At 36.1% G+C, this 16,712-nt stretch overlaps 1 protein-coding gene across 8 annotated transcripts in view; it reads right to left on the bottom strand.

Moving 5' to 3' along the window:
* Positions 1–16,712, bottom strand: part of tiam2a (TIAM Rac1 associated GEF 2a) — a 133,200-nt gene that overhangs the window by 55,321 nt on the left and 61,167 nt on the right. For 7 of the 8 annotated variants that reach the window (XM_067368406.1, XM_067368407.1, XM_067368402.1 and 4 more), the window contains 5 exons: positions 14,112–14,297; positions 11,109–11,255; positions 10,351–10,395; positions 4,868–4,924; positions 1,324–1,491 (listed from right to left, as the gene is read on the bottom strand). In XM_067368406.1, coding sequence (XP_067224507.1) covers positions 1,324–1,491; positions 4,868–4,924; positions 10,351–10,395; positions 11,109–11,255; positions 14,112–14,297 — 603 coding nt within the window. The remainder of the gene's footprint in view (positions 1–1,323; positions 1,492–4,867; positions 4,925–10,350; positions 10,396–11,108; positions 11,256–14,111; positions 14,298–16,712) is intronic. The other variant, XM_067368409.1, reaches the window with a different exon arrangement.

Raw genomic sequence — 16,712 nt, forward strand, 5'->3', positions numbered from 1 at the left:
TTTGAGCCCAACCTTTAGTGTAACTGTTTGTTTTATTCACGTTTTTGCAGTTTCCTCTATTAAATCCAGTCATGCAGCAGTTCTTTTGCCACTCAGTCCAGCTGGGGGAGCGTGTTCCGGCGGGAAAGTGACGTCGATGCATACCCTCTATTAGAATGATTTCTGAAGGATCATGTGGCACTGAACACTGGAGTAATGATGCTGAAAATTCAACTATGATCACAGGAATATATTACATTTTAAAATATATTACAATTTAAATCAGTTATTTTAAAAGATCACACTTATGTGTCTTTAACTTTTATGTACTTAATGTCAAAAAAATGTATTGTTTGTTACATGTATTCAGAAGTGTTTGTTAGTTTTCATGGACTGCAGTTACGCCCAGTGGCAAAAATACAACATTGGTTTTCAGTGTAAATGCCAGGAAAACACACAAAACACATCTAAAACTGGAAAGAGCTGTGCAACTGACTGTACAGATAGATCTGATGAACTCGTGGTTTGTGTTTGCATTTCTTTAACGCTTATGTATTTATCTAAGTTTACTTTATTATTAAAAGACATTTCGTATTGGAACCTGTGGACTTTAATGTTCACCTTCTTCATTTTTGTGACATTGTGTTCATGTTGTATTGAAAAACCCTTGCTGCTATTGAGGTGGGATACGGGTAAGGTTAGGGACAGGTTTGGTGGTTTGGGTAAGTTTAGGGATGGGTTAATGAGTAAGGAAAGGGTCGACAGTGTCAATAGCTGTAATTACAGAAATTAATAATAGATGTAATTACATGTAGGTTTTTTTAAATAGAAGTAAAATGTAAAAACACATACACAAAAAAAAGTGCACTGCATCAAATTATTAATTTAAATGTTAGTACAGGTACAATAAAACAAAAGACAATATAAAGTGGGTTTTAAATTTTAACAGTATTTCACAATATTACTGTTTTTACTGTATGTTTAATCAAAGTTTAAGAGACTTCTTTCAAAGAAAAGGTAAAAAATCTTACAGACAATTTTTAATGGTAGTGCACGTGTGTTCATAGAAATAAACTGACTGTGTGAGAAAAGTCAGAAGAAATGTCAGCCAGCTGTCACAGATTTCAGACTAAGACAGCCGTCATGCAGAGGGCATAATGTCATCTATTAATGAATTTCCCTAGATGTTGTCTTTCATAATGTCACCCAAAGCATCACGTAAAGGAGTAAAGTATACAACCACAATAGTGTGTCTTCAAACAAATCAAAATGGGTGTGATGGTAAATCCAGGTAATTAATCTGAACACTATGTTTATTTTTCTTTTTGAATGCACTGATCTTACCCTGCAGGTCTCAGCCAAGACATCCATGACAGTGTGATGACTTCTCAGAAGAACCGTAACACTCTGGTAATTTGGCATATAGACGCATGTTGTGTTTTCCTGGCTGCAATCCCACTGGCTGCCTTCAGGTGGCATGATTGAGTAAACATTAGCCAAACTACCCAACCGCTGTGAAAGAAAACAAAGAGGAGGATGACAATGATGAACAATTTTCATCAGGTCAGTACAAAGACTTTCTGAATATCACTTTATTCCCTGGTTAGTCAATTAGTTACCTATTAATAATAAACTTTATTTATATAGTTGAGCGTTTAAAGATGCATTTTATAGGATTTCCTTATAAATCCTACACTATAAAATTATCTGATCTAGATACATTTATAGCTTTTTAGTAACCAAGGGATTTATAGGCAAGCATAAGCACTTATAAATTCAAAAACTATCTAAAACTAAAGCACGACACTGTTCCATGACTCATAAGCATGACGTTCAGTGGCTTCGTTCTGTGCTTGTTCAAGGATGTGTCACTAAAAAACAAAACACACCATGGTTCTTTCATTGGGGATTAAGTCGGAAACAAACATGAGAAAACGCCAGAGAAAATGTGTCACGTCTCAGTTCCACAGGTACAGACCGTCCACACAACCCACTCAATGAAGTAATGGTCTTTTTTAGCAAAGGAAAGACAGTTACCAGTTGTATAAGCCTCTGTTTGTCCAGTGAGGGGTGTGAATGAAGCCCTGACCAGCAGCAGAATGAGTGTGCATTCATTTAACACAGTAACGGTCAACTTTCCAACAGAGCAGCCAAGGGCAACCGCCCAGTGTACACTCCTCAGTGTGTGTGGCTCTCAGCACCAGAGCCTTGAATTCAGACTTTCCTCTACAAAATGGGAAAAATCATTTATGGAGGCTAACCTCCACCCGGAACATGCTAAAGATGGAATGATGAAGACACTTGCTGTCGAGAATAACCGCGGTCTCTTAGCAACATCGGTGTGTTGGTCACCATGGATTACTGAAGTGGCATTCAGTGAGGATCCATGGACAGTGCTTTAGAACCGCACGAGAAATCACAAATTCTACACGTTTCTCATTCCATAGAACATGTTCGTTTGAAAAGAGACAGGAAACTATATAAATAAACTGATGTTAACAAGATTAGACACTTTACCTCCTCATGGGACACATACTGTCTCAGTTCCGGACAAGTGTCCTTATAGTGAAACACAATCAAAATCAAAATTTGACTATCAGTTAGCTACAATCAGGGCTTGACATTAACTTTTTGCTCACCAGCCAATGTTTCTAGTGGTTTTCCAAAGTTACTAGCCACTCAGCATTTTCACTGGGCACAATTTTGACATCGATACCATGGGGAAAACTGATGGCACAGATGAATTAGACTGTTACACATGCGTTTTCTTTCTCATCTGTTTATGTTCACTTAAAACATAACTGACTGTGTTTACATGAATACTCGCCAAGGCCGGCATTTTTACATTATTTTGTTTATTTGACAGTTTACGTGCAATAAGCAGCTAAAAAGAATTCAATTTAGTACTGAGAGGCAGCTTTATGTGCATGCAAGATCTAATCTTAGCCTAGATAAATGCACTCTATTACAATATAATATAACAATACAATACATAGGGTATGATTTTACCCCAATATCCAACATACTGACACAAAATGACAACCGCAAATTCATGTGGAGAGCGCGCTTACTGCATGACATGGAGGCGCCGGTGCGATCAATTGCATTTAATTTAAAATACTCTGTCATTTTTGATCATACAGATAAGAATAATCCAACATTCAAAACTGTAAATGCTTTTTACAGTTTGGTTTTATTTCTGAACTAAATAAAATAACAACAAAACATGCTTTTATAAAGTAAAGTAATAAAAACAAAAAGGATTCGCTTTCTGCCTTCTCAATCTCTGTGAACATGAGCGCGTCACAAAAATCAACTTAAACTCAGCATATACTTGCCTCACAGACATGAGAAATATATCTATGGAAAGCTTTTTAAACTAACAGACCCAAATCTAAGACAAATATTCTCAGATTACGTAATCCGTATGATATGTACATATAGGCGCGTCCATTTCTGCTGAGATGAACACAATAAACACCAGTTTATCAATAAATTATTCAAATGTTCAGACAGTCTCTTTCTTGTTTATTTGACTGTTTAAGTGCAATAAGCAGCTAAAAAGAATTAATACTGATAATTTAGTACTGAGAGGTGGCTTTATGTGTGCACAAGATCTGCAGGAATGAGTAAAATTTAGGGCTGCCCCCTAATAGTCGACTAATAGTTCATTGACGAGAAGAGACTTTAGTTGACCAAAATTGGTATTAGTCAGTTAGTCGCAGGAAAAAAAAAAAACTCCACAGGAAGTGTTGAAATCACACAGTCTGTGACAGCGAACAGAAGGAAATCCAAACATTCACCTATCATTCATCGACCTCAAATATGGCTTATCACTTGAAGCATGTAAATAGTAGCAACTTTACAAGTCCACTCGCTCTAATGTTAGCATAGATAAATGAGCGCTATTATATGGCACATATCCAAGTGTTTGTGTGGAGAGTGCGCTTACTGCATGACATACAGGCGCCGGTGCGATCACTTGCATTTAACTTAAAATACTCTGTCATTTTTGGTCATACAGATAACAATAATCCAACATTCGAAACTGTAAATGGTTTGCTTTTATTTCTGTAAACTCACAATAACAACAAAACATTGTGCTTTTGTAAAACAACAAAAACAAAATGGGTGTGCTTTCTGCTGTCTCCGTCTCAAGTGAACTTGAGTGCGTCACAAAAATGAACTGAAACTCAGCATATTTTTGCCTCACAGACAGTCTCCTTCTGTTTTTTCACACCACATTTATAATTACGTTAACCGGTGTGCTTAGAGGCTCATTATAATGATTTATATGATTTATTAATATTAACGCACGATTAGTCGATTAAATGCTTGAACGAACGACTACTAGTCGGCTAGAAAAATATTTAGTCAAAGGCAGCCCTAGTAAAATTATTTGCAATATGCAATTATTTGTTGAAATTCAAGCCCTGTAACTGCAACAATATTGCAAATGAACAATATACAGCAAATGAAACGAGTGAGGGGAGGCGGGTCTGTGTGTAAACTCGCTGTCGGAGAGATGAGAGAGAGAAAAAGAGCAGCTGGTATCATGTATCTATTCTGCAGAAAATTAATATTGGAAGTGTTTCATATATTTCAATATCGATATGTATCGAACTTTTTTTGACAACACTACATTGCACTTAGTTTATTATTTCAGGTGCCTTTTTAAAAGACTACAATTGAAAAAGGTATATATTATATATGAAATCCATCACATTTGGCGGGTTGGTGGGAGTTAATGTCAAGTTCTGGCTACAATCTTTTTTTAGACATATAATATACAGTGAACAAAAAGACATTACTAATATAAGTATAACTGTATTTTTAACATTTAACCCAGGAAAATTGAGCTTTTTCTAGTGCCAGAGTTTTGACATACCTTAAAATTACAAGGAGGAATGGTACTGAGATGTCCTCCACCATCACTGTCAAAGACCTAAAAACAAGAAGGAAAAAAATGTATCACTCACAGTGTCATTAAACTCTTAGTCATATTTTGTGAGACAGAACAGAGCCATGGTTACAAACACTGCAGCAGACAAACTATCATTGCATTGCTAAATAAAACCTCAGCAAAGCAAATTTCCTCTAGTGAATCTATTTTGATCTTGAACAAAAGCTTTGAGGCCTCACTGGAAATAAAGAGCATTAGAATGGTTAGTATGATGAACAGTCATGCAGTCTCTTACAGTTCAGGTCACTGTTTTACAGGCACAAGGTTGCTTTTTAAAATATTCACCCTCTGCAGTTCTTAAACCTCCATCAATCTAACTTTGTCCACTTTGGTGGACAAAAATATTGTTAGCCTTTATAATAGATTACTTGTGATGTTCCTCATTTACATTTCTTTGGATAAAAGCGTCCCTCCCTGACATGTGGTTATATACATTTTAGATTTTTCCCCTGAGGCCCATTTATAATATTAGTTTTTCTGCATCTTTTTCCTCTGCTTGAGTCTTAGAAACAGACAGGGTGTTTCAGCTTGCTGATTTGCCTTGCAGACCTGTAAACAACCTCTCTGCATGTGAAATGAGAAACCTTTGAGGCTCTTTCACATCAAGCGTGATGAAAATGTTGATGGAGCAAATGAATGTAGTTCACCCAAAAATGAAAATTATCCCATGATTTACTCACCCTCAAGCTATCCTAGATATCTTTTTTCCAAGTTATATCAAAAATATTCTGGCTCTTCCAAGCTTTATAAAGGGCATGAGATTTTGAAGCACAAAAAAAGTGCATCCACCATAAAAGTAATCCATACCGCTCCAGGGGATTAATAAAGGCCTTCTGAAGAAGATGCATTTTTGTAAGAAAATTATCTATATTTATAACTTTATAAACTAGAATCACTTTTTTGGGCTTCAAAATATTGGTTACTATTCACTCCCATTACAAAGCATGGAAGAGCCAGAATATTTTTTTAACTCAGATTGTGTTTGACTGGAAGAAGATAGTCATATACACCTAGGATGGCTTGAGGATGAGTGAATCATGTGGTAATTTTCATTTTTTGGTGAACTATCCCTTTAAGTGTGAAGAGAAGAGAGGATAAACTGATGTCTCACACAGGTCAAAAATCTTAAAAATACCAACGCAATATTTAATTCCTCACGACATACGCTACAGTTCAAAATGTAACGTTTTTGAAAGAATGCTCACTAGTGAACAGCCCTAAAGTTGGGATTGACTCGAGCACAGGAACTGTGATCCTCGTTGTTGACACTGTTATCTGAAGTGTCTGAAGTATTGCTCAAGTATTCACTCATTCTCTAATCCCTAAATAGTGCACGGCAGTTAAATGCTGTCAGGATCTGTGGCTGTAGTAAGTGCACGACGACAGAGAATTCAACACAAAGAGTTTAACAATACAAAATAAAAACATATAAACACAACCACAACAACATAAATGACACACCAAACAAGGAACAGAAGGAACTGAGGGCTTAAATATACTAGGATAATATCAACGTAACATGAAACAGGTGTGTAACTTAATTAGTAACCATGGAAACAAACTGGCAATGAGAACTCAGGCAAACAGAAAACGGTAAATGAAACTAAACAGAACATGATTGTTACAAATGCACTATATCTGCAAGGAGTGATCGAAATGAAGCGAGGAATTTGGACACTGATGTATTACACCGTGTGTCAGAGAGCTGGAGCTGTCGCAGAAACAACTGTCACATAGGCTACATTTATTTTAGTAGCTTACTTTAGAAAAAAAAACAACAGTCATGGTAACTTTACATTATAATTATACATACCTTTGTGCCAGTTTTGTATTTTAATGCTGTTATTTTAAGGCAATTGATATTATTTGTTTTTCCATGGAAAACAATTTGCTCGTAATCATTAAACTAATAATAATAATAATAAAAAAACCTCACATCAAGGATAAACACATCAATAAGTGTACACTATTTTATGTATATTTTTTATTTTTCTGTATCTTGAACTCTCCCGTCCAATCAGCTTATTGTGCCAAAGACAAGAGATGATTTATCTATTTTAACACGTTTAAAAAAAAAAAAAGTAATTTATTTCTGTGATCAAAGCTGAATTTTCAGCATCATTACTCCAGTCTTCAGTGTCACATGATCCTTCAAAAATCATTCTAATATGCTTATTTTATTGATCATGAAACAACATTTTCATCATCCATGTTGAAAACTGTTGTGCTGCTAAATATTACTGTGTAAACCATGATACTTTTTTTTTCAGGATTCAAAGAACAGCATTTATATGAAATAGAAATCTTTTGTAACATTATGTCACTTTTGATCAACTTAAAGTAAGTATTTCTTTTAATAAAATTAAACAAAAAACAAAAAATAATAATTAAACTAAACTAAACTAAACTACGGTCTAAACTTTTGAAAGGTAGTGTATATACACAAATATATAACTGTCAAACCCAAGGTTAAACGGGATTAACGTCAAGGACAAGTAACTAATTATTTGCTAATTAGTGAAAACAATCATGGGCTAAACGATTGATTGATGTTCTCAGAACTAAGTGAGAGACACAGAGGGGGAAAAGAGACAAAAAAGACACTTTGACTTGATGTCTACCACAGCGTCCTTAGCAAAAGGTTGACCTGTTTAATATTTAGTAACTAGCATAGGGCTCTTATAGCAACCATCTGTGTGTCGCTGCGGGGAAGAGTATAGCAGGCTGCAATTTACCACATATGGCTTTTAATAATTCATAATACATTTCTCCCTCTGTCTGTCTCCACACCTCTGCCTTCTGTGCTGTGAAATTAAATTGGGGCTCGTTAGCCAAGCTGGCTGGATCTCCCATTACACGACACATGTCAGGGAGGGACAGGGACTCCAAGTGATTGGACACTTTTTTCTTTTTTTTTTACATTTCTCTACTGGATGCTACTGAGATTACTGGGATTCATTTACTGACCTAAATGAGAAATTTGACTTTTTAATAATAATAATAATATTAAGGTTTGAAATTTGCCTCCTGGAATTGGTTTTCAGTGGCATTTTTTTTTACTGTAAGGTTGAACATATAACAACATGTTGTTCATTTATGTCAATTACTTCAGTTGAATCATTTTTAAATGGTCACTGCAGTGGGTCAACCCTTAATTATATGCAAAAATATTCTGAAATATATTTGTCTTCAGTTTAGGGTCCAACTTTTGCTTCAATAAACTCCTAATTACTGCTTATTAATAGTTAGGTAGTTGTGAAGTTAAGGTATTGGGTAGGATTAAGGGATGTAGAATATGCAGAATAAGGCATTAATATGTGCTTTATAAGTACTAATAAACAGCCAATATCCTAGTAATATGCATGATAAAAAGCAACTAGTTAATAGTGAGAATTTACGGAAGAGGATTAGGGCCAAGCAATAATAAAAAAAATAAAACCATCTTGAGATTAAAGTTGTACAATTTCGAGAAAAAACTCGTTAAATTTTTAAGAAAAAAGTCAAGATAAAATGTTGAGAATAAACTCATAAAATTATGAAAAAAAAATCGTTAAATTACGAGAACAAATTCGTTCAATTCCGAGAAAAAAGTCGTTAAATTATGTGAAAAAAAGGACAAATAAAATGTTGAGAACACACTCGATGTGAGTCATACGGAAGAGGTAGTGTCGTGTTCGTTGCATAGAGGACATGACAGAGTTGGATGACTTAGTGAAGCTTTATTTTAAACTGCATTATTGCCGCACACATTATACAAAGTCCTCATTCAATAAGATACATGAATTAGGTCAAAGTTCACTCACTCCTCGTTCAGAAAGGGCGTTGATGGACCGCTGAAACACATGCAGCAGATGCTAATGAATGTAGCCAAGGCTATAATATGATTTACATCTCACAGTCGAAATTTAATGAGTTTATTCTCGAAATGTAACAACTTTTTTTCTCGAAATTGAACGACTTTTTTCTCGTAATTTAATTATTTTATTCTCAACATTTTATCTTGACATTATTCTCGAAATTTAATGACTTTTTTCTCATAATATAATGAATTTGTTTTCGTAATTTAACAAACTTGTTCTGGTAATTTAACGACTTTTTTCTCATATTTTAATGAGTTTATTCTCAACTTTTTTTCTCGAAATTTAACGACTTTTTTTCATAATTTAACTAATTTGTTCTCGTAATTTAACAACTTTTTTCTCGTAATTTAGTGAGTTTATTCTCAACATTTTATCTCTATCTTTTTCTCGAAATTTAACAACTTGAAACTCGAGATGGTTTTATTCTTTTATTATTGCTTGGCCCTAATCCTCTTCCGTAAGAATTGGACCCTAAATTAAAGTGTTACAAATTTATTAAATGTCAGAAAACATATAATTATTTAACACATCTGGCAGTTTGGAGAGGAAGATCATTGCTTCTAAATATGCAATACAATCTGTGAATAAGATCATAAGCAATAATTTGATGATTCTGATTTCTAGAGGCTGCAGCAATCTTATCCCAAACAACCTTCCAGTTACTATCTTTACGAACATTCCAGGTCATTGCTCCATAAAAAGCAATTAAGACATTTATAGGAACATTCAAATATATTATCATGTTATTTGGAGATCCTAGTTGATGTAGAGCCAGTTTGGTTCATCAAGGTACTCCTAATGCACTTTTATTTGATCATTTTCAATGATATTTTTTTAATATTGATTTTTTGTTTTTGAATAACATTTTTTTTCCCCCACTGAGCTCAATGCAATACATTCTGAAATTGATTTATCTGAGAAGCATATAGGCGATTCTGCTTTAGAATATATTCTACAAACTCACAATTGCGGAATAAAAAGTCAGAATTATGAGCTAAAAAGTCGCAATTACCTTTTTTATTTTATATTCAGTGGCGGAAACAAGCTTCCACACACTTCAGAGGCAGCCCAAATCAAAATTTAAAATGGACTGAATAAAGCTCTCTATGAACATGACGTGAGATGCCGTGCTGACCGACACGTGCATGAATTATGGTCACACACTCAGAGCAATATTGTAAGTTACTGCATAATACATTTTTAACAAGCAGAATAATACAGTATCACGATACACAAAGTCTCACTTTTAGCTACAATATGTCTTTTAACTATGATAGTATTTTGAAGGACAAAAACATGAACTTGAACATTGGCTTTACATCACCAAGTCAGCAGTCACTTTGGCGCGAGGCCCTGTGAGGTCGCACACTTGGCACAGCCCTTGCAGCAGCTCTTCCTTGAAATGTGTTCTAGCTAGGCAGCTCACTAGGTTTTGGAATATAGCTATTGCATGCAGGTCAGCAAGGGGTTGATCTTCAGAAGCATCTATATTTCTACGAGGAGAGCCATGCTATACTAGCTGTGATCCAGCAAACTCGTATCCCTTACCTGAGGAAGACCACTGTAAGAACAGCAGCTCAAATCAACGAATTCCTTTTCATAGGGACAAAATGAAAAGACAAAAATGAGGGATTTCCATTTTTATACAGACTAAAATGGCTTACTGGATAGTAAAGAAGTGCAACAGACTCAACAAAACAAGCATTAGTTGCTTATTTTGCTGCCACTTTTTATTCCAAACAACACACAGTACTCTAATTGTAGAGACAGTCCCCCTGCAACAACCTGCTATTAAATGTCTTGCTCAAGGGTACGGTCGTGACAGGAAATCTATAAAATTCTCCGGCTCATGGGTCACCCCTCTTTGGCTTTAAACAAACGGCCCAGTGCAGTTCCTTAACTGCCAATGTACCACCATTATTAGCACAGTGCGATAACATCTCAACAGGGAGCAACTTCATCAGCTTCATCAAGGTCTCAAGGCTTCACACTTGGTAACCAGATATGAAACCCTACATCCTAAAATAGCCCTCTTATTATCTTGCTGCATTTCTGAGAAAGGAGGTGGAGATGGAAGAGCGAACAACATTTTTAATCCTGTCAGCTCGGTAATTACTACCTTTAGAGAGTCTTTATTTATCAAAGTCCTGTTATTTTGCACCTGTGGGAGGAATTTCCCACCAGCATGATGCATGAGTTTTGAAACATGAAAGGTAGGAAAAATTGATATGCAAATGTACTTCCCAAGCGTTTGTGTCACGGCACACAGTCACGACTGGTTAAATCAGACAGAGGGAGTGCAGTACCTGAGAGACAGAAGGCTTTTTTTCATGTCCTCGCTTGGTAAGAGTATCCAGGCCCTTGAGGGATGAAAAGACCCCTTTCTTACTGCGACCTCGCTGAGAGAGAGACAGAGAACGCTTTCGCATCGTGGCCTCGTCTCTGGAACAGATCTGTATCACAACAGAGAGATTGGCGGGAATGGTAACTAGGCAAATATTTCAGTTTTGGAAATGGCAATGTTGCAAATTAAATGGAGGAAATGGCATCCTCTTGCAATAATTTCAAAATTTCAAAAATGCATTGGGAGTAGAGCACAAAAGTTTCAAAAATAAAAATCCCATTAATTGTCCTCTGAGAAATGAATTCAATAGCGTATAAATCTGTCACAACATCATTTAAAAAAGAACTAGACTACCCACAGTCCTGATCCATCAGAGAAGTCACCGTCTCCATGGAAATGAGAATCATGCCAAAAGAGCTCAGCAGAAACCACAGACTCCCATGAAGCATTGCAAATGTCAATCAAGTCACTCTCCCTACACTCAACCAACTCAATATGTGAATATGTTGCAATAAAGCTGCAAATATTTGTATTTTAATCTTATTATGAATGTCTATAAATCAATGGCTTTATATTAAACTGTTGTTTTGCTTCAAATCATGTACCGTATTGTTACTTATTGTTAATATAAGACAAGGCTTTTTTCTTAGAAACACATCTGAAAAAACGGGATCTCATGAAGCCGGAACACACCAAGCCGACGCCTACGAACTAGTGGTGATGAAAGCAGACTGCGGGGTTGGTTCACGTCGGCAGCGTCTGTCTCCAAAGTTGGCCTGACACACCAAACCAACGCTAGACAGACAGTAGCACGTCCGTTCTGCGCCTGCGTGAGATGAAATGCCTTTCCGAACCAGCAGGTGGCAGTAGCTGAACAGCCAATCAGAATCAGTGTTGCCAAGTTCGCTTATTAGAAGCGACTTTGTGCTTGTTTTTCTGTAAAGTCGCTTACAAATATTGGTAGTCGCGGATCGCGTTTTTTTGGGCTTGTTTCTAAAGTGTAGTTGCTTATTTGGGCTTGATCCCAGCTCCATAATAAGTTGTCAATCAGATATTTTCACCAACCGTCGGCTTAGTGTGTTCCTGCCTTTAGATTCAGGGTCTAGACTTTTATATGTCAATAATACATCCACAACAATAGGTGGCACCAAATATGCGTAAAACAAGCGCAAAAAAGAAAACGCTAACAGTCAAACAAAAGCTTACTGTTTATGGGGCCGTTCACACAGAACGCGTTTTCCATTTTAATGCTCTACTTTTCCATTGTTTTTCTATGTTAACACACGTTAGACGGACGTGTATGGGGCCCTTCACATGTTGCATCTTGAAATGCATGGAAAAAGCGCTGTGCCGCTTTCTACTCTTTTCAAAAGCGCTAAGCCGCGTTCTCCATGAAGTTGAAGAAGTTTCAGCAAAGGATAAATTAATTTCCAGCCTTTGCATTAGCTCTACTACTAAATATATGGAGATGAGAAATAAAACCCCGTTCTGTACAGCTAGCTATGATCAGCTATTCACCCATCATGGCTGAGCTTTCAATGTTGTTACATGTCATGAGAAATCGAGTCCACCCCAGGAATCGGGTCTCCTTTAGGACCCAGGTGGTAATGCCTAATAAAAAGTTGTTATTGTGATGTTTTAACTTATTATAACATATTCCACTACTGTATGATGTTTATTACATTAAGTGTACAAACAACATGCTATAAATATAAAATTAATGTCTATGTATTGTATAATAAAACAAACTGGAAACACAACCATGCCTAAAAATGTATGTTGTATAAGGATAAGGATTGTTGCAACATACTATGTTCTGTAAAAGTAATTTTAATTTTGCACAATAATAGCAATTTGGTGTAGTATTTAATATTAATATTATACATTTTTATTAAATTAACTGTCATGCTAAGTACACACAAACATTATTAATTTGAAACATGTAATTGGGAACTATATTGGAAGCAAAAAACATACCTAATGCAATATAAGCTTAGCTATCAGGCTAATCGGGTAGATGTATGCTATGCTAGTACGTAAGCTAACTAAAAAAACACTAAGAATGAGAAATGCTTGATTTCAGAATCTATAGCTTCAGTTCTATGAACCATGTAATCTAAAAGACATTAACGGTCATTATAAAGCATTTTAAACTATATAAATCATGACATGATTTTGCAGAAATTATAATCAGGTGCTAAAAATACTACCCATTAAAAGTCTGTTGAACTAATGGGATCGCTCTGGGTCCTAAAGGAGACACGATTCCTGGGGGGGATGTGATTTCTCACCACAACGGAAAGGCCAAAGTTGATCGGTTGGTTCTGTAAACACGTTCTGTATGAACCAGCCGTGTGACCGTCATGTTTGCATGCTTCGCTGACGGGACCAAACTTTCCCCATAAATGATTTAAAACATAAGACGGTACCCAGATTTCAAAACACAATAAATTTCACTTCTACTGTTAATGAAATTTTGGAAGGCTACATGGTTTTTCACTATGAGATGATAGCCTAATTGTTATATAATTTAGATAGGCTACAGGTTATTTTTATGGTATGCCAAAAAGTGTTAATTTTAAATGTGATCAGTTTACTAGTATTTAACATACTTTCAATACAAAAATTTAAATATGAAAAATATCAGATGAAAATTTTCAAATAAAAGCAATTTCTTTATAAAATACAAGATTTGGTCTTCAAAAAAGTATGTATTGGGGGCGTCTTATAATCAGGGTCTTCTTATGTTGGGAACAATTTGCAATGCTTCATGGGATGAATGGTAAATGCTTAGTACTGTAGTTCACAATATATGTACCTTAGTCTTCCAATGGCATTGCTTCAAAACAAAGTTTGCAAAGTTGTGATTCAACTTTGAGATCTTTATGGAGAAAATGAGTTAGAAAAAATATGTACGGAAGCACTAAAATAGTGGGCTGTAACTGTAGTGTTCAAGACTACTAACCAGTGCGTGGAAGGAGGAGACGGAGAATATTCCCAGACGGGCGAGTGCAGCTTTGGTTGGGCGGCTGGCCGTGGCGAGGAGGCTCTTGGGGTTGGGTAACTCGCTGCCTTGCAGACTGGCCAAGTAGCAGCGCATGCGGAAAAGGTCCATGTTGAAGCGCTCAAGATTCTGTTCCCACTGCTGGATCTGTCCGCAAATTAAAACAACGGTTTGTGAGGAAGAGCATCTCATCCACCAGTTAACAAACTTCCTTGCACAATGATCGTTTGTGGTCTATGGTGGGACAAACAGCATGAGGAATGATCTCTGTAGCTGTAATTGCATTCAGATGTGAGAAGGGCATAAAGGGAGTTTTTTATTATACTTTGTAATAAAAACTTATAAGGGAAACAAATCGATTGAATGCTTTGCTCTTTTAACAAAACAGATGAAGGAATAAAAACATGCCAGGGACATTAGTCACAGTTCTATGAACATTATCAGTTTGCACATAGCAAGACAATTGACATGTCTGGTCAATATTGAAGCCAAGAAACACCCACTTAAACAGGAAGACTGACGTAACATGACAAGGGTTTGTTTTGTTTTAATCTACCATAGGCCCTTTCTACACCAATAATTAACATTATTTTATATTGTTCACTTTTTTTAATATATTATATTATATTATATTATATTATATTATATTATATTATATTATATTATATTATATTATATTATATTATATATATATATATATATATATATATATATATATATATATATATATATATATTATATATATAAATCACTCTAAATCGCTCTAAATCACTCACAAATCTTATGACAGTTCCAAAATCTCCATTCAGTTTTCACACAATATTAGTTGTTTTCATGCCTTTTGCACAACATTGCACCATTTCATGCTTTTCATCTTCAGAAAGATCTTTCTTCCTCCTCATATTGCATGAGAACTGTGACTTGCTTAATAATGTGGAACAACATCTTTAAAGTAGGGTTTCTATTTACCCAAGTAGACCTGGCAAACTATTCAACAAACCTGTCTGAGATTGATACCAGTTATCTAAAAAGATACAGAGAAATAAAACAAACAAACTAACACTTTCTTAGAAAAACTAAATCTGAATGTTTATTGTACTGAAATCCCACTGATACGTCACTTGCATAATAATTTGGAACACAGTGTATTAAATCCTACCAACTCAACCCCACACTATTAAAACAAGTGTAATGAGGCTGGACAGACACCATGCTGTTAACTCATGGGAACCTTACCCTAACCCAGCGGTGCAGTTTTAAGAGTGTGACACTGGACACCGGCATCCTCCTATTACTACAAATAGAGAGGCCTGTGTGCTGTAGCTCAGAGCCCATTAAGAACACACTGGCTAGTCTTTGGAACCTGTTTGAGAAATTTGCTCTAATTGTGTCCCAGGGCATTTGATACAGAGTCAACTGATAGCTACCTGTGTTGAATAGGTGAGAAAAGGGGCTTTTGCACCGAATAGTTCTAGGAACTCAGTTATAGGAACTAGCCACTAGGATAGTTCCCCCTGAGAACTAATTTCTCCCCCAGGCCATGTTCCTGGTTGCATTCACACAACTCTGAAGCATACGATAGCTGCGTCTTTATGCACAGCATTTACAAACACTAAAAACCGGTGGATGGAAGACGCTGTGATCAGAGCTGTGTTTCTAATGTGTTGTGGGTTTCGTGATAATGGAGACGGAATGTAAACGCGTGATTTACGCAACTGAAAGAGGAAAAATTGGGGCTAAGAGATGAAATCTCCTATGACAACTTTTTAGTATTACATATCATCGAGAATGAACACAACCCTTCAGACAACAGGTAAATGCCGTTATCGCTGTTTTCCATGATCATGAAGTACATATGTTTACACAGCTTTTTAAAAATGCTGGGTGCCGGTGTTTGACCTGCGTACATGAGTACACTTACGTCACTGATAGTTCCTATAGAGCTGGTTTAGACCCCGCTTTAGACTTCAGCCAATAGTTCTAGGAAATATGAAAAGGGTCCTCCGGTGCGAAAGCCCCTAAAAATAGTAGTTGAAAGTTCTCACTCAGTCTGTCTGATGCGCATTGGCATAACTGACGGGTGGGACATGTTCCCACCACTTTTCGCCAGGGTCCATATTATCCTCACCACTGTTTTTTAACATCTAGCAGCATGAATATAACTAATACAAAGGAAACATCTCCATTTGACTAGTAGAGAATTAATCACGTTTGTTTGTGTTATATAAGGGGCAGTCGTGGCCTAATGGTTAGAGAGTCAGATTGAAAAATGGCTGCCTACTGCTCTGGGTGTTTGTGTTCATGGTTTGCAGTGTGTGTGTGTGTGTGTGTGTGTGTGTGTGTGTTCACTACTCACTACTCCTAATGTGTGTGCACTAACCTTGATGGGTTAAATGAAAAGGGCAAATACTGAGTATGGCCTTTGCAATTCGGAGGCCCATTTCAAAGAAACAGTCGAAAGTCTTTCTTGCAGCATGGTGGACCACAGGAATGATTTTTTTTTTTTTTTTTTTTAGCCGCAGATGTGAGATAAAAATATAGAAAAATTTAATTAGGGGGGGG

This window comes from Chanodichthys erythropterus, chromosome 18 (genome assembly GCF_024489055.1).
Source record: "Chanodichthys erythropterus isolate Z2021 chromosome 18, ASM2448905v1, whole genome shotgun sequence".
NCBI classification, from domain to species: Eukaryota; Metazoa; Chordata; class Actinopteri; order Cypriniformes; family Xenocyprididae; genus Chanodichthys; species Chanodichthys erythropterus.